This window comes from Fusarium oxysporum, chromosome XII (assembly GCF_013085055.1).
Source record: "Fusarium oxysporum Fo47 chromosome XII, complete sequence".
In the NCBI taxonomy this organism is placed as follows: domain Eukaryota; kingdom Fungi; phylum Ascomycota; class Sordariomycetes; order Hypocreales; family Nectriaceae; genus Fusarium; species Fusarium oxysporum.
Genome location: NC_072851.1, coordinates 2,495,455 through 2,513,393, shown reverse-complemented (window position 1 = coordinate 2,513,393; position 17,939 = coordinate 2,495,455). Strand labels below are relative to the sequence as shown.

Here is a 17,939-nt window from a genome sequence, read left to right as displayed (position 1 = left end):
CCGGATTCACCCCAAACGCGTACTACGACGCTCAAGAACCCAAGAATGTGAACCCCGCAGCCATTATCGCAAGCGACAAGCTGAAGGAAATACACGACGAACTCAAGACAGAGCTAGAATTCGTCAGAAAAAGGATGCAGAGACACTATGACCCTAAAAGGTTGAAGGGACCAACCTTTAAGGAAGGGGACATGGTCTACTTATCCACCAAAAACATCAAAACAGACCGACCAAGTCACAAACTGGACTACAAGTACCTAGGACCAGTTAAGATCAAACGGAAGACAGGGGAAGACAGATACGAATTAGATCTACCCCCGAACATCAGATGTCACCCAATCTACCATATCTCGATGTTAGAATCAGCCGCCGACACAATACATGTCAAGACCGGCAACGAACCCCGACAAATCACAGGACCAGAGGTATACGAAGCAGAAGAAATCAGGAAGATGCGCAAAGAAAACGGCAGAAAGGAATACTTGGTGAAATGGAAAAACTACCCAGAAAGCGAGAATACGTGGGAACCAACTAAGCACCTTGTTGGTGCCCAGCGGCTCCTGAAGAACTTTCACCAAAATCAAACAAAGGCGATGCGTTCAGAAAATCATCCCCCAAACCAAGAGAAGACCAGTCAACATCATTAGGAACATGATCCACCTGGAGATCACGCACCACGGCATCTTCATGAGCATCCAACATGGACAAGATACCATCCTCCTTCTCGACTTCTTGGAGACCACGGCGAGTGGCCTCAGAACGTTTCTCCTTCACCCTAGCACGAATCTTCCGGATACGAGACAGACGCCCAGCAGCCGCAGCAAGACGAGATTGCAAGGCCGCCATTTCCTCATGAAGCTTCAAAAGGTCATCGCTCGCTTCATCCTCATCCACCTCCAGTTTCTTCTCCTGCTTCATAAGGGAAGATACTAAAAGCAATCAGCGACAAACAAGAAAACACAGAAAAGAACTCACGAGAGGACGCCACCCGCGTACCATCACAAGGTTTTCTCTTGCGCACACATTCGCTACAACGACTGGAATCGGGAGACATCAAACATTTGTCCCCATTACCTGCCCTAAAACAACGGGTGCACGGCATATCCGCTTGCTCGCCGGACAACGCAACGGACTCAGCAAGTTTGGCAACGTCACGCTCCTTTTTTAATTTTTCTAACTCACGTTCCGCGTGGGTCTTGCGAGAATACTGTTTGGAGACACGGTCAGACATTTCGCGACATGATGATGAAAGGTTTAGGTTAGAACGCACCAAGTGAAATTCGGGATGGACAGGGTATGCAGGTCTCGAGGACGAGGCCCAACGGAGGGGAGAGATCGTGTTACGACCCCAGCGGTTACGTCACGTGTACCCCACAATTTCACTCCTTTCAAGAACCAATCACGATGCAACCATGCAGGGACGACCAGCGTAGGGACGCCGTCGTCCCATGGAACGAAGCGTCCCAAGGACGACAGCGTCCGCACATATCGTCGTCCTCACATCACACACAGTAGTATATAGAACACATTCATTTGCACTTTCATAGAACTTAGCTCACCAGCTATCAATAAAGCATCTTTACATCAATAAGCCTAACACGCATTACTTGATCATTAAGAAACGTGACACTTCGCATCGCTCAGCATCACGCCCTACGTTATCTGCAAACATAAACCTAGTACGGACTAGTTTACCTGTTTGGAAACCCAACCGTCACAGTTATTTTATTTATAATTAATATAATACCAGAGATATTATTTTAGTACTTAGTTTATTTATTCTATTTATTTATCTACTTAAGGTCTAAATACTATAGTAAGCTAATAATTTAATCCTAGTAGTGCCATAAGTACCTACTAAAACTTAGCTATAAATATAGGTCCTCTATCTAAAAGGATCTTTATTGGTAACCTATATATACTAATAATATTTCTATAAAAGATATAAGTAAGTTCTTTTATATCTATTACCTCTCTATAAGGTAGGTAATATAAAAACTTTATAAGTTAATTTACTATAATTATAATACTATTATAGAAGATTCTAATTAAGGGTTTTTTTAATAGTAAGAGCTTAGTTATAAAGTCTATTATAATTAAGTCTTATAGTTATTATATTACTAATAGTAGTTATAATTCTCTATATAGTTTATATTATTATGATTTAGTTTTTATATAGAGGTTATATTATTTAACTATCTTCTCCACTTCTATCCTTAAGACTTTATAGCCTTACTGTAATAATCTCTTAAAGGTCTTAGTAACACCTTAGTATTTACTTAGTAAATATATATAGAATTCTCAGATAAATTCTTATAGATCTCCTAAGATTTCTTTAGTTACCTTTACTTCTATCTATCCTAAGGTTTATATCTGCTAAGTAAATTAGTATTCTCCCTTATTATTTTTTTCTAATACTTACTCTTTAGCTTTAATAATACTAGTATTATAATCTAGTTATTAACTAATTATATCTACTTTTCTATTTTCAGATCCCTTATAATAAATAATTATAAAATTAAACTTATATAAATATTTTATATAATATAATTATTATTAGTTAAGTTTATATATTATAGTAAAATATAAAATATTCTAGTAATTAGTATATACCTTAACTTAGTACTTACTTTCTATTAAGTAGTATTTAAACTCCTTAAAATAGTTAATAATAGCTAGGAATTCCTTATTATAGATTAGGTAGTTAAGTTCTGCTCTATATAGCTTATATAAGTAAAATGCAATAAGATATAATTTTCCTATATTATCTTATTAACTAATTTATCTTCCTAGTATAAAGTCTAATAAATCTATTTCTAGCTTAATTTCTTTATTTAGATTAAATATTACTAATATAGGTTTACTAAGGATTAATTATTTAAGCCTATTAAAGGCTTCTTATGCCTTATTATTCTAGGCAAAGGGCTTATCCTTTTTTATAAGTTCTATTAAAGGGTTTATAATCTTACTAAAGTCCTTAATAAACCTTCTATAATAGTTAGTAAAGCCTAAGAAGGCTTATATTTCCTTAATGTTAGTAGGTACCTTCTATTCTGCTATTATAAATACTTTTTTCTTTTCTTTTTAGATTTCTTTAGGTATAATAGTATATCCTAAAAAGTCTACCTTTATAATATAAAAGTAATTTTTCTCTAGTTTAATTAATAATTTAGCATTCTATAGTATTTTTAAGACCTTATAGATATATCCTTTATATTCTTTTTTATTATCTAAGAAGATTAAGATATTATCTAGGTAATAAACTATAAAGATATTAAGGTATTATTAAAATATACTATTAATTATCTACTAAAATATTATAGATATATTAATAAGACTAAATAGTATTACTATGTATTTAAAAAGCCTAAATCTAGTTCTAAATGCCATTTTCTATTTATCTTCTTTCTTAATGCAGATTAGATTATATACTCCCTTTAGGTCTAAAGTAGTAAAGATCTTTTTGCCTTATAACTAATCCTTAAGCTCTAGGATAAGCAGAAGTAGGGTTTAATCTTTAATGGTTTTTATATTAACTAGTTAGTAATTAATAATAAGGCTATCTTTTCTGCTTTTCTTTAGTATAAAGAATATAAATAATACTAAGGATAAGCTAGATTCCTTAATATAGCCTTTTGCTAATATCTTATTAATATATTCCTTCTATATTTATAGCTCTCTTTTATTAAGTAAATATAACTTCTAAAATAGTAAGTTATTATCTATAAGGTTAATTTTATAGTCCTATTAGCTATATTTAGGGACTCCTATTTCTAATTCTTCTCTAAATAAGTTATTATATATTTAGTATTTTTTTAGAATATTTTTTAGTTAGTCCTAGCTTATAGTTAGTAATTTATCCTTTTATAAATCTTATTATTAGAGAATACCTAGGATCTCTATCTTATTTCTCTGGCCTCTCTTATGCTTATATTATACTCCTCTTAGAGGTAGTAGAATCTTTATTTTATACTAGTTTATACTTTTTCCTTTAGTTATAGATTAAGATCTCTTCTTACTTATTATAATTATTTTATTATTACTATTAGGGTTACTAAGGAAAGTAATCTAGCTAGTCCTCTAATTAATATATAGGTTTTATTATCTAAGCCAGTTTATACTAAGTAGAATATTTATATTCTCTCCTAAAGGTATAATATTAAAACTTATTCCTTAATTCTTTCCTCTAATATAGGCCTTAAGGTAATTAATCTCTTAATTTATAATACTATTATTATAATTAAAGTACTATCCTTCTGTATTTATAAGTCGGTATAATAATTACTTCTTCTTCTATAGTAATCCTAGCTTAGTAATTATTCTTAGGTTAATAAAGTTCTTCTTTGCTTTACTGTCAATCTATGCATTTAGCTATCTCCCCTTGATCTAAGCTTGTAGCACTAGGCGATTGGGCTTATTGTCTTATGGCAGGTTAACTATGCTATCAGGGTGCAGGCGCTATCCCACTTGGGGTCTGATACTTCCTTGTAGCGCAGTGCCTTATGCTATGTTATAAGCGCTTCGCATTATACCTAGAACCTGGGTTTATATGGCCATTTAGGGGTCCTATTTATTAATTACTCCTAGTATTTACTTACCTCGGTTAGGGTCTCTAGGTCTCTTAGGTTCTAGGTATTTATTAGCAATATATCTAAATTAATTATAATTATAATACTTAACCTTAGATATATTATAAGGTCTTCTATTATTATCCTATTATATAGCCCCGAGGACTATAGGTCCTAGTTTAGTGCCATATTAAGTATTAATATATCTCTTCCTTCCCTAATTGGCATTCTGCTATTTAGTATTTTATTAGGGATTATATAATCCTCTATATTTCTTAGCTTATTTCTCCTTATATTATTTATACTGCTAGTTATTAATTTCTATAGTAATACTAGTAAGCTTATTTAAATCCTTTGGCTTAGATCTAATATTTATTATAGTATCCTTAACTTTAGATTTAAGTCCTAAGTATACTTATGCTATATAAGCTTCTTTGCCCTAGTTTAGTTTTACTACTTAGTAGTAGTATTTTATAAAATAATCTGCAGTAAATCCTTTCTATTTAAGTTATTAAATCTTTATTTCTGCTATTTATTTTTTATTTATAATTCTAAAGGTATTTCTAAGTTTAGACTTAAAATATTTATATTTTTTATAGATATATTTAGTTATTTACTTCTATTTATAAGGTAGATTATTAATATAATTACAGATAATAGGCTTTATTATTTATAGCGCCTTATCCTTAAGGAATCCTATCTTATATTAAACTTATAGTTCTTTAATAGTAAACTAAATTAGGTAGTATATTTAGTAGCTCTAGAGGCTAGTAAGAAATCCTTATAATTTATTAGTATTATTATTAAATAAATTAAGCTAATAAGGTTTAAGGATTTCTCTAAGGTCTTTTCTAATAGCAGTAAGAGCTGCAGTATACTTAATATATTCCTTATATAGCTTCTAATTATTCTTAGCTATTTTTCTAAGTAAGTCTATTATCTTAGTAAGGTTAGCTATCTTCTTTTCTAAGGCCTTAATCCTATTTTATATAATCTTAGCATTATTTTTGGTATTATCTAAGAGAGTATTATATTATTCTCCTAGGTTATAAAGTTTTTTCTTAAGTTTCTTAACTTTATCCTTATAGGAGTTTAGGTAGATAGGAGGACTCTCTATCTCTCCTTCCTTATCTATTTCTATTAGAACCTCCTGCAGCTCTTCTGCAAGAGGTTATACTTCTTTAGGGGGCATAAAGTATTAAGTATATCCCGTAGTAAAAGGGCGGCTTAGAGTAGTAGGTACTATTATATAAATATTACTTAATATTATATAATATAGTCTAAATAAGAGCTATTAATATATAATAGTTAGGTTTCTAAATAAGTAAACTAATCTATACTAGGTTTATATTTACAGATAATATAAGGCATAATACTAAGTAATATAAAGTATTATATCTCTTAATAATTAAGTAATATAATTTAGGCTTATTAATATAAAGATGCTTTATTAATAGCTAGTAAGCTAAGTTCTATAAAAGTGCTAATAAATGTGTCCTATATACTAATAATAGTTATATAGGAGCGATACAATAAGAGGTTATTATTAGTCCTGGAATGATGCAGTCCTAGAGTGCTGTTGTTCCTGTAAGTATTAGTCCTTATCTGGTTAGTTACCTAAGGTGGAGTTTTTATGGGGTATATATGATATAACTGCTGGGATTATAATAAGTTAGGTATATAATAGTTTTTTAACCTAATTATCTTATTTATAGTTAATATAATACTATAGGTATTATTTTAATACTTAATTTATTTATTTTATTTATTTATCTATTTAAGGTCTAAATATTATTAAAAGTTAGTAATTTAATCCTTAATATAATATAAGTACTTACTAAAATTTTAATATAAAGGTAGGTCCTTTATCTAATAGGATTTCCCTTAGTAATTCTTTTCCTCTTATTACCCTATTATAAAAGATATAAGCTATTATTTTTATATTTATTACCTCTCTATAGGGTAAGTAAATTAAAAGTTTTATAAGTCTATTTATAATAATTATAATACTATTATAAAAGATATTAATTAAGGGTTCTTCTAATAATAGTAATTTAATTATAAAATCTATTATAATTAAACTATATAATTACCCTAGTTTAAACCACTGCTTTTCCACTGATTTCACTAGATCTGTTCTCGTACGCAAGGTCGATTAGTCACGTGCCACACCACGTGCATTCAATTAATGGAGGTCAATCTGACTTTCGCCAACTAACTTACATAAAAGTCAACCCAATTCCTTTAATTCTGACTTTGATAGAATTTCTAAACCCCGCCTTTACCCCGCGTTCATCTCAGCTTTGCTCTCATGGTCTCAGACTATGACCAGCCTAGTCTGTACATTACTTCCATACAAGAGGGAGGATACAGAGTACCCATTCGGCCTTGATGATTACGTTCTTGAGCCACTTTTTATACCGGGCTGAGCCTATAAATACAGCAAGGAAAGCTGCCTCTTCTGCCTTAAGAGACTAGCCTTACTATAGGGCTTCTTTTAGCTTCTTTAATCTAGATAGCTCTCTGGCTAGCCAGGTCAGAGATATTATACCACCTAGGTAATCTAGATCTATATAACTAATTAAGCTAATTAGGCTGCATTTAAAGATAGCTATCCTAACTAGGCTTAATCTGCCCCTTAAAGAGAAGTTTTTCTTAATAGCTTTAGCTATCTTATATAATATATAGTAATCTTTGCCCTTAGCTTGCTCTAGCACTGGTCTGATTATATCGATAAGATTGTGGTTAGTTATGTAATAGCCCTGATCAGGCTGCAGGCTATTGCATATAGCAGGCATCGTGTCAGTGGCTATAATTGATGTCAGCAAGTGTGACCAGAAGGTATAGGAAGTCAGTTTGGGGAACATACTTGAAGTGTGATGGATGGATCAGGCGCGGTATTGTCTTAGTCCTTTGGGTGGGATGAAGGAAGAAGGGTGACCTAACTGCTGAGAGGTAATGGGCCTGCAGCTAGTATTAATACTACCTGGTTAGGGCAGTAATTACGCCATTAAGGCAGATAAACCTTATATGATTTTAAATTCTGCGATAATAGCCTGCTATAGGGGTCTTACTGTTTAAGCCTTTATAGAAAAGTTAAAAAGCTTAATGGTCTTATATAAGGCTAATAGTAAGGAAAAAAAAGAAAAAAAAAACTATATAATTATTTTACTACTTCTAATAATTATAATTCTTTATATAGTTTATATTATTATACCTTTATTTTTATATATAAGTTATATTACTTAATTATTTTTTTTACTTTTTTTTTTATATTTTATATTCTTATTATAGTAATTATTTAAAGGTCTTAATAACTTATTAGTATTTATATAATAAATATAAGTAGAATTTATAAAGGAAGTTATATACTTTATCTTCTAGGATTTCTCTTATTAGTATTATTTATATTTATCCTAATATTTATATTAGTTATATATATTAATATTTTCCTTGTTAATTTTTCTCTAGGAGTTATTTCTTTATCTTAAGTATACTAATATTATAATTTAGTTATTTACGAATTATATTTACTTTTTTATTATTTAAACCTTTTTTATAAATAATTATAAAATTAAATTTATATAAGTATTAAATATAATATAATTATTATTAGTTAAGTTCTTATATTATAATAAAGTATAAAATATTCTAATAATTAATATAAACTTTAATTTAATATATACTTCCTATAAGATAATATTTAAATTCCTTAAAATAATTAATAATTACTAGAAATTCTTTATTATAAATAAGTTAATTAAGTTCTAATTTATATAACTTATATAAGTAAAATATAATAAGATATAAATTGCCTTAGTTATTATATTAACCTATTTATCCTCTTAATATAAAGTCTAATAAATTAATTTCTAGTTTTATTTCCTTATTAGAATTAAATTTAATTAATATAGGTTTACTAAGGATAGCTTATTATAGCTATTTAAATATATTCTAGGCTTTTAGTAATTAAATAAATTTCTATTTTTTTTAATTAATTTTATAAAAAGGTTTATAATCCTATTAAAGTCTTTAATAAATTATTAATAGTAATTAGTAAAACCTAAAAAGTTTTATACTTCTTTAATTATAATAAGTCTTAGTTAGTTAATTACTATTAAGATTTTCTTTTATTTTATTTTAATTTTACCTAGGGTAATAATATACCCTAAGAAGTTTACTTTCTTTATATAAAAGTAATTTTTCTCTTATTTTACTAAAAGGTTAATATCTTATAAGGGTTTTAAAACCTTATAAATATATTCTTTATATTCTTTTTTATTATCTAAAAAGATTAAGATATTATCTAGGTAGTATATTATAAAGATATTTAAGTATTATTGAAATATATTATTAATTACCTATTAAAGTATTATAAGTATATTAGTAAGTCTAAATAATATTATTAAATATTTAAATAATTGAAACTTAGTGTTAAATGCTATTTTATATTTATCTCTTTTTTTAATATAAATTAGGTTATAAGCTCCCTTAAGGTTTAAAGTAATAAAGATTTATTTTCCTTATAGGTAATTCTTAAGCTTTATAATAAGTAAAAGTAAGGTCTTATCCTTAATTATAAGGGTATTTAGCTTCTTATAATCTATAATAAGTTATAAATTCTTATTTTTCTTAGGAATAAATATTACTAGGAATCTTACTAATAATATAAATATTTTAATATTTCCTTTTATTAGTTTTATTTTTAAGTACTTTCTTAAGGTAATAAGTCTTTTTTTATTAATATTATAAATTTTTTAGAAAAATAAATTATTTATTTTAAGCTATATTTTATAGTCTTAGTAATTATATTATAATACCTTTATTTTAAGTTCCTCTTTAAATAGTTTCTTATAGATATAATATTCTTTTAAAATATTCTTAAGTTTATCTTATTATTCTTTCTTCTTAAGTTCTTTCTAATATTTTAATTATTTATCTAAGTTATATAGTTATATTCTAAGAAGACCTAGGATTTAATAATTCTATTATTTCTTGCCTTTTATATACTTATATTATACTCTTATTAGAGGTAATAAATTCTTTACTTTATACTTTCCCTTATTATTCTCTTTAATTAGGGTTTAAGATCTCTTATTATTTATTATAATTATTTTATTATTACTATTAGGGTTATTAAAAATAATAACTTAGCTAGTCCTCTAGTTAATATATAGGTTTTTTACTTATAGCTAATTTATACCAAGGAGGATATTAATTTCCCTATTTAAGGGAAGGATATTAAAGTTTATCTCTTAATTCTTTCCTTAGATAAAGACCTTAAGGTAATTAATTTTTTAATTTATAATTTTATTATTATAATTAAATAATTACCCTTTTGTATTATATAGTAAATATAGGTCTTATTTCTTTTTTTATAGTAATTTTAGCTATATAACTATTCTTAGGTTAATATAGTTTTATTTAGCTTTATAATTAATTTAAGTATTTAGCTATATTTCTTTAATTTAAACTTTTAGTATTAGGCATTTTAGTATAAAGTCTTTATATAACCCTAAAGTATTTATTAAATTAAGTTATTTATATTTCTGCTTTTTACTTATTTAATATTTTATTATAGATAGTATATAACCTTTCTTAATATATCTTAGTATATTTATTTATATTTATTATTATTATATCCTTTTCTATTAAGGTAATTATTAATAAATCCTTTATTAAATAGTTATTACTAGAAATATTTTTTTAGTTTTATATTTTATTTATTTAATATAATTCCTTATTTAGGTTATTTATTATTAATTAAGGCCTAATTAAATCCTTTTATAAGGTTAATAAGTTTAAAGATATATTCTTTTTTTAATAATAACTTATTACTATTTATATCTTTTATAATTATAATCTTATTAGGTTATTATAGTTTTATAAGATTATTATATAAGTAAAGCCTATTAGCTTCTTATTTACTTTATAGTTCTTTAGTAGTATTTAAGCTTATATTATTAATTAATAGTTTTTTTATTAGGTAATAATATTATTCATTAGTAATCCTTTCCTGGTATTTTTTTTCTTATCCTTAGTATTATTTTTTAACTTCTGCTTTCTTCTAAGTATATTTTCCTTAAGTTACTTTTTTAAATTCTTTTTTAGCTTCCTTAATTAGCTATTAAAAATACTTAATTCCTTTTAGTATTTTTTTTATCTTATAGATTTGCCTATAGTATATTAAATTAAATTATAATATAACTACTCTAAGGTTCTTATACTAGTAGTATATTAAGTATTTATATATTTCCTATTTATAATATAGGTTATTACTAGGTATACTAGGTATTATTACTAGAAAGTAGTTATTATCTTTCTTATTTTATTAATAGTATTTATACTAATAATACTTATATAATACCTATAAGATATCCTTATAGTTAGGGTTATTTAGTAATATCCTAATATTATTATTTTTATTAAATTATTACTCTTAATATAATAGGTTTATAGTATTATATTAGTAATAAGCTCTAATATATATCTCTTTAACTTCCTTAGTATTCCTATATTCCTTGGCTCCTTAAATATATCTATCTTTAGGTAATAGGTATATCTTTAGGTAATAGGTATATCTTTTTTCTAATTTTATTATATAGTAGCTTTCAGGGTTATTTTTACTTATTTTAGAGTTATTTATCTTTCTTATAGAGGTATTATATAATTAATTACACTACGCCTCCTCTATATCTTATACTTCAGGAGTGTTAATAATAGTAGGTATATACTTTGGTTTCTGCCTCTCTTTCTTGTTTAATAACTTCTTCCTTCTATTAGAGTGTTATTTTTATAGGGATATTATCTACTGCCTTGGATAGGTAGGCTTATTTTTTATTCTTAGGAGGGGTTATTTTCCCTTCTCTAATAACTCTGAGGGTCTAAGGTTCTCTAAGGTGTCTTTTTTATTTATTTTCTTATTATCTTTTATTTTCTTCCTTATAATACTTAGAATCTTATTGCCTTTCTTTCTTTTATTATTTCTTTTTCTTTTTTACTTTTTCTTTAGTATTATACTTTTATTATGCCTATTATAAGGATTTATAGTATTTTTTGGCTTTTATTTATTCTTCTATGTCTTACTTTGCCTGTTTTTTTTTTTTACTTCCTTTAGGCTTTCTTCTAGGAAATAGCAGAGTTCTGCATTATATCCTAACCTATATATGCCTAGTGTTTATATATATATAGCTATTTAGGGGTCTTATTACTTAATTAGTCCTAAGGTTTACTTATCTTAATTTAGGTCCCTGGCTCTTCTAGGTTTTAGGTAATTATATATTATATATTTAAACTAGTTATAGTTATAGTATTTATATTTAAATATATCTTATTAGTAATAGTTATTACCTGGCTAGATAGCTCTAAGTACTATAAGTCCTAGTTATACTTTATATAATATATTATTTTACTAGTTATCCTATTATTATTTTTAGTTTTAAGAGTTATCTTAGTAGTTATTATTATATTATTAGTTAGGGTAATATAGGTTAAAGTTATTACCTTACTTATAGTTTACTTTTTCTCTTTTATATTTATATTATTATTTATTAATCTTAATTACTATAGTAATATATATAATTAGGTTATTAGGTCTATTAGCTAGGTATAGCTTATCTTTAATTTCTTCTTTTAGTCCTCTATAATATATTTCTATTAGGGCTTTATTATCCTATTTAGTCTTAGATATAAGTTACCTAAATTTAGTAAAGTAGGCAGCATAAGACTTATACTATTTAAGTATAACTAACTCTGCTATAGCTTATTATTTTTTATTAATTACTTTAAAATTATCTTTAAGAGCTTATTTAAAGTTATCTTAGTTTATAAAAATATTCTAGGTATCTTATTCTTAAGTAGGTTTCTTATTCTTAAGAAAGTCTCTTATAATTAGCTCTTATTAATCCTTGGCATCTCCTTAGATTAGTGGCAAGGTATATAACACCTTCTTGGTGGCGGTATCTAGTTGGTTTATATGACGGTTGGGTTTCCAAACAGGTAAACTAGTCTGTACTAGGTTTATGTTTACAGATAACATAGGGCGTGATGCTAAGCGATATGAAGTGTCACGTCTCTTAATGATCAAGTAATACGTATTAGGCTTATTAATGTAAAGATGCTTTATTAATAGCTGGTAAGCTAAGTTCTACGAAAGTGCTAATAAATGTGTTCTATATACTAAAGTAATTATGTGAGGAACGATAAGTCCTAGGGACGAATCGTTCCTGGCGCACAGCGTTCCTGGCGCGCATCGTTCCAACATCCGTCGTTCTAATATGATAATAGCATTGGTTGGTCGATGCAAGTTAGGTGGGTCTCTCGCGGCTGATGCTTTACATGGAGTTTTTGTGGGGTACACGTGACGTAACCGCTAGGGTCGTAACAGTTTAGAAATAGGCAAAAGTATATTTTTTTTTAGGTTAGGAATAGAATTATATTAGCTGCTTTTCTGGTAAATAGTTCTGGTTTAGGTGGTTTTAAGGATTCCTTAATGTTGCATTAGAATTAGTTAGGACTTTCCCCTTTGTTAGTAGTTGCTATAGGTTGTGTGTTTATTTAAGCCTGCAGGTTGCGGATAGTATTATGAAGCTGTTAGACTTTAGCTGCTATCTCTGTATTGCTAGGTAGTGCTCTGGTGTAAGGAGGTGTTAGTCTAGGGTTAGCGTTGCTGGATATCTTAATAGTATGGTATTGCTTAGTTGCTAATGCAGTATGTTCTGAATAAGAACTATTAATGTGTGACGAATAGGGTTTTAAATAGGGAAACTAGTCTATACTAGGTTTATGTTTACAGAATGCATAGGGCATTAATACTAATTCGGTTAGGTATTATATCCCTTAATAGTTAAGTAATGCATATTAGGCTTATTAATATAAAGGAGTCTTATTAATAGCTAGTAAGCTAAGTTCTATAAAAGTATTAATAAATATAGTCTATATATTAGTAAATAATAATAATAATTAGTGAGGTTTATTACAGGATTAGTGGTAATTATATTAAATTAGCACTAATTATAATAGATTATCTATAATTATAGGGTCTTAGCACTAATCCGTTTTAGTAGGGCATATAATAATTGGTGGAAAATGTGGGGTGCACGTGATGGAACCGCTGGGGTCGTAATAGTTCTATGCTTTTAGGTGTTTTTCCCTGCTACCTGGTATTAATATATCCAGGGGCCTATAAAATACCTTTTTTTTTTATCAAGGTACTATCACTAATCCAAAAGGAACGGGCCCACTTCCCTTATTGCAATATTAGTCTTATATCCAGAGGTGCAAAACCCCTCATGGACAGACTAATCCAAAGAATCAAGTCGGCAACCAATAACATCATCACATTCTGGTCCACACGGGGATACACTCACCCCGTCATATTCATGCGTATCTAACAGCTTCTCGGCCCACCGGGTAACTCGCAAGCTGAGAGGGCGGGAGCGTGCCAAAACTTAGGCTGCTCGTAAAATATGATATAACCATCAAACTACGTGTTTTTTGGTCATAATTCTCTGCCCTCCAATCGACCGCTTACAGCTTCCCAGCTGCTTTCAGCCTGCGCTTACTATCCACTAAAATGCACCACCCTTCGAGACCCGGCCGTCATCGCCAGCCACGACTGCATTGAATCCGCCTTGCTCATTGGCAAACTTGAGGACGTCATCGTCAAAGCTACCAGGCTGCAGCCACGCGGATAGGATCCTTAGCTCCTTTGCCTCCTGGAGCACCTTGATGGTTGCCGAGGGGAGTAATGACTGTGATGGACGTCTGTTTGGGGTTGGGAAGCGCCGCGACGCTGGGGACAGTGGGATGGTCCTTTTCCAGAGCAGAAATAGTTGCCGACCCCGGATTAATGGGAGTGACTGGCAAGTCATGATAGAAATAGAGATACCATGCACAGACTATTTAAAACACTGTCAGCCCAGCGCGGCCTTGATGAGTAGGTTATTGACAAGGATCTGACCTCGGTGGCCGAAATTGGCGGGGTTTGAGCTAGCACCCACAGCCGCGGAGGCTGAGGACGCAAAGAAATTGCCAACATTGGCTTCGGTGGACATTATAACACAAAGTCGGCTGAACGCTTGGCTAGCAGGATAGGTTGTGTCTTCGGCCGTTCAGGATTGTCAATCAAGGGTGCAGGAATTCAAGGGATCGTATAGGTTCCATTATCACCCACGCCGCGCTGCGGGGCAGCGGCATACACCGATCGATCACTCCATAAATCTTGAGTGCTTGTGTCATGTGTAAGGCCGAAGCCGCGGCTGCGAAGTATAAATCAGTCGATCCTGCTGGTGCATCTTTTCTTGTTTATTGAACGACTCTCCCGAGTATAGTAGCCTTTGATCAATTAGCCATTGTGAACGTGACAATGTCCATTTATGGGTGAGTCATCATCGTCAAATCAATGCATCTTCTCCTAGGAGACTGCGCAACTGAACTGACGCCACGGCAGGAGGGCAACTTTCTCTGCTGCAGGGTACGCCGCAGCCAGGCCCACGTATCCTGCAACTCTGTACAAGACAATTCTGGGGTATTATCATCATGAGGATCCTCATGGTACGCTGCTGGACTTGGGTTCTGGCCATGGAATTGTTGCTAGGGAGCTGAGCCCCCGCTTTGCCAGAGCCATCGCCATTGACCCAAGTGCTGGTATGATGCAGCAAGGAATGCAAGCCACTGCCCAGTTCTCCAAGATCTCGTTCCGCCAGGGCAGCGCCGAGGACTTGTCTTTTCTACCGGCGCACTCGGTAGACATGGCTGTAGCCGGCGAGTCAGCGCATTGGTTCGACTACCCCAGAGTCTGGCCAGAGTTGTCCAGGGTAGTCAAGTCAGGCGGCTCACTGGCCTTTTGGGGGTACAAGGACAACATCATCATTGGACACCCGCAAGCCAACAAGATATTTGAGAGGTTCTGCTACGGTGAAGGAGATGTGTCGCCCGGGCTGGGAGGGTTGAACCAGTATTGGGAGCGTCCCGCGCGAGACATCCTCCGGGGCCTGTTGGCGGACGTCAAGCCCCCTGGGTCGCATTGGGACAAGATCAAGCGAATCACCTACAACGTTGACAAAGACACGACTGAGGTTGCAGACGCAGAGACGGCCTGGATGAGGAGCAAGATCAATCTAGGACAGTTTGAGGCTTATGTGCGGGCCTTCACTGCTTATCGGGGCTGGATGGATGCGCACCCGGACAACAAGAGTCGTGCCGAAGGCGGTGAGGGAGACATTGTGGACATCTTGTTTGACCAGATCTTGGAGGCAGAACCTGAGTGGAAGGCACAGGGTGATCGCTGGAGAGACATTGAGGTTGAATCAGTTTGGGGCACGTACATTCTACTAGCGAAGAGGAAGTGAGGACGAGAACCGCGAGGTCTTGATCAGAGCGAATATTGCGCCAAGACTTGATGAAAGTGATCGACAGCTACACAACAGTTATTTATGCAAATGCAATGAATGGCCTCTGAGTCCGTCTTTTCTTCAATTTTCTCTTTTCTCTTTTTACACATACAGATCAACCCCTTTCGATAAGAGCTTTGCATATTTGCCGAAGTTAAAATAGTTTCACCGTCTTGCTTGGCTAGCAAGAGGGTGACAATATAATGCCGACATCTTGCACGATAACTGGGCCTGAAGGGGCGATCAACTTCTTGATTCATTTTGTCACCCAGGCTACGGTTAGGCGACCAGCCTGGGCCCCACTCTTGTGTCTTGTGCCTCCTACGATTTATAAACTTTCCTCCAATCGCGCTACCTCTCCCACTTCAAAGGCCCTTCGCGATCTAATAGTACCTATTATTTAGTGCCACTATATCTACCTGCCATCTTCTCTACTTATATTGCTATTATCATATTAATCCGGCAGCTACGGTGACTTGCCCGGCTTGTTATTGCTCTATATACTATTCTCGCTTGCCCTGATTCTTTGTTGGTACCCATCCGGCACAGTGTCTTCCCAGCTCAACGATAACGCGGGACTTGCTCACCACTCGGTTTGCTTCCAGGTATAATTTACAGCTCCTACTACACTTACACTGTTATGCATTGCCTTATTCGGATGCTAAGCTCATGATAGCATCTGCTCAGCTACCAGGTCATCAGCGACGGCGTTCATACTTTCGAGTCTGGCAAATACGGCCAGAGGTCCATCCCGTTCGGCAACGCCGCTTATCAGACTTTCGCTGCCACCACCACGACTTGGTTCCAGAAGCCCTACCAACACCTTCTACTTTATATCAAGGTCGATTCCTTAGGCGACAATATCCTCCATTACGTCGAAAAACAATTCCCCATTATTAAAAAGCCTACCCAGGTGCTGTACAACGACACTAAGGACCTTATCTCCCTATCATACCACAAAGGCCTGGAGGGTAGAGACCACGTTCCTAAGGTTTATGACTCTGAGTATAAGAAGAACAAGCAAGTAGGCCTTGTCGCCCACGGAAAGGCTGCAGTTACCACCGTTCTCGGTGTCAGCAATGAGGCCCTCTCTTGGCTCAGTCGCCTGTTGCACCCGAAGAAGGCCGAGGCAACCAATACCGTCAACTAAAATTTCAATCAATAGAGAAGACCAGATTGACGTCAACACTACCACAGGACTTGAATGGTCCAAGGCCGCTGTTGTTGGCCATGGCATTCTATGACGGCACCACTACATACGTCCGATTTAGTGGGAATGGAAATTCCCTCAGATAGATAACCAGATAATGCATTCACATCTATCTAGTCAATGCAATAACCACTAGGAATAAGCATTCTGACAGCTAATACTACCTAGTGATTCATTCTTTTCGCTTTGCTAGGACTCCCTAGCGTTCACTCGTAGAGATCTAACCCAATAAGCGCTGGTCTTGAGGCTATATTTGTATGTCTGAATCTGCACTGGTCACTATGCCAGCCTGCAGAATAAGCTTCTGACAGTGTTATGACAATAGAGTATGTTAAATTACGGAGCCTTCGCACGGTCGAAGGGATAGCAATGCAGAGTGTGAACTGCCGATATCAACTTTAGGGGACCGAGGATGGGAGAGTTTGGGCCCGGCGAACTTTGTGGTGCCAATCCTGGATGGAATAGGTGGAAGAATCACCATCTTCACTTCCTGGTACATCACTTGTAGCGTGCTAACCGTGTACGATAGGGATTGAATCAGATCCTTCAAGTAACGCGTAACTGAATAATATTCTCAAGCCCATTCATAGCCTGTCTCTCTTATTCAAGTTATTTTTAAACCTTTATTTACAGCCCGTACAGTACCATAACTAACCCAGGCGGCAACGCCTCCAACAAATCAAGTCTCTAAAGATCCGTAGAAGGCGGAATAATAGCCGAATCGAGTAACCGCAGATTAAGTGTATCTGAATATTGACAGCATAACAG

At 32.4% G+C, this 17,939-nt stretch overlaps 3 protein-coding genes across 3 annotated transcripts; 2 read left to right on the top strand and 1 right to left on the bottom strand.

Annotated features, from left to right (window-relative positions):
• Positions 1 to 14,096: 14,096 nt before the first annotated feature.
• FOBCDRAFT_246359 (uncharacterized protein) lies at positions 14,097 to 14,623 on the bottom strand (the record flags this gene model as incomplete). The annotated part of the gene is made up of 4 exons (XM_059610761.1): positions 14,097 to 14,126; positions 14,162 to 14,284; positions 14,322 to 14,467; positions 14,530 to 14,623. The coding sequence occupies 4 exons, from the start codon at positions 14,621 to 14,623 to the stop codon at positions 14,097 to 14,099; spliced, it is 393 nt and encodes a 130-aa protein (XP_059466492.1).
• A 265-nt stretch (positions 14,624 to 14,888) lies between these two features.
• On the top strand, positions 14,889 to 16,046 carry FOBCDRAFT_194005 (S-adenosyl-L-methionine-dependent methyltransferase). The gene is made up of 2 exons (XM_059608766.1): positions 14,889 to 14,948; positions 15,019 to 16,046. Exons 1-2 carry the CDS (start codon positions 14,935 to 14,937, stop codon positions 15,917 to 15,919), a joined length of 915 nt encoding a protein of 304 aa, XP_059468271.1. The 5' UTR covers positions 14,889 to 14,934; the 3' UTR covers positions 15,920 to 16,046.
• A 118-nt stretch (positions 16,047 to 16,164) lies between these two features.
• FOBCDRAFT_246357 (uncharacterized protein) lies at positions 16,165 to 17,111 on the top strand (the record flags this gene model as incomplete). The annotated part of the gene is made up of 3 exons (XM_059610760.1): positions 16,165 to 16,239; positions 16,522 to 16,566; positions 16,638 to 17,111. 3 exons carry the CDS (start codon positions 16,165 to 16,167, stop codon positions 17,109 to 17,111), a joined length of 594 nt encoding a protein of 197 aa, XP_059468270.1.
• Between the last annotated feature and the right edge of the window lie 828 nt (positions 17,112 to 17,939).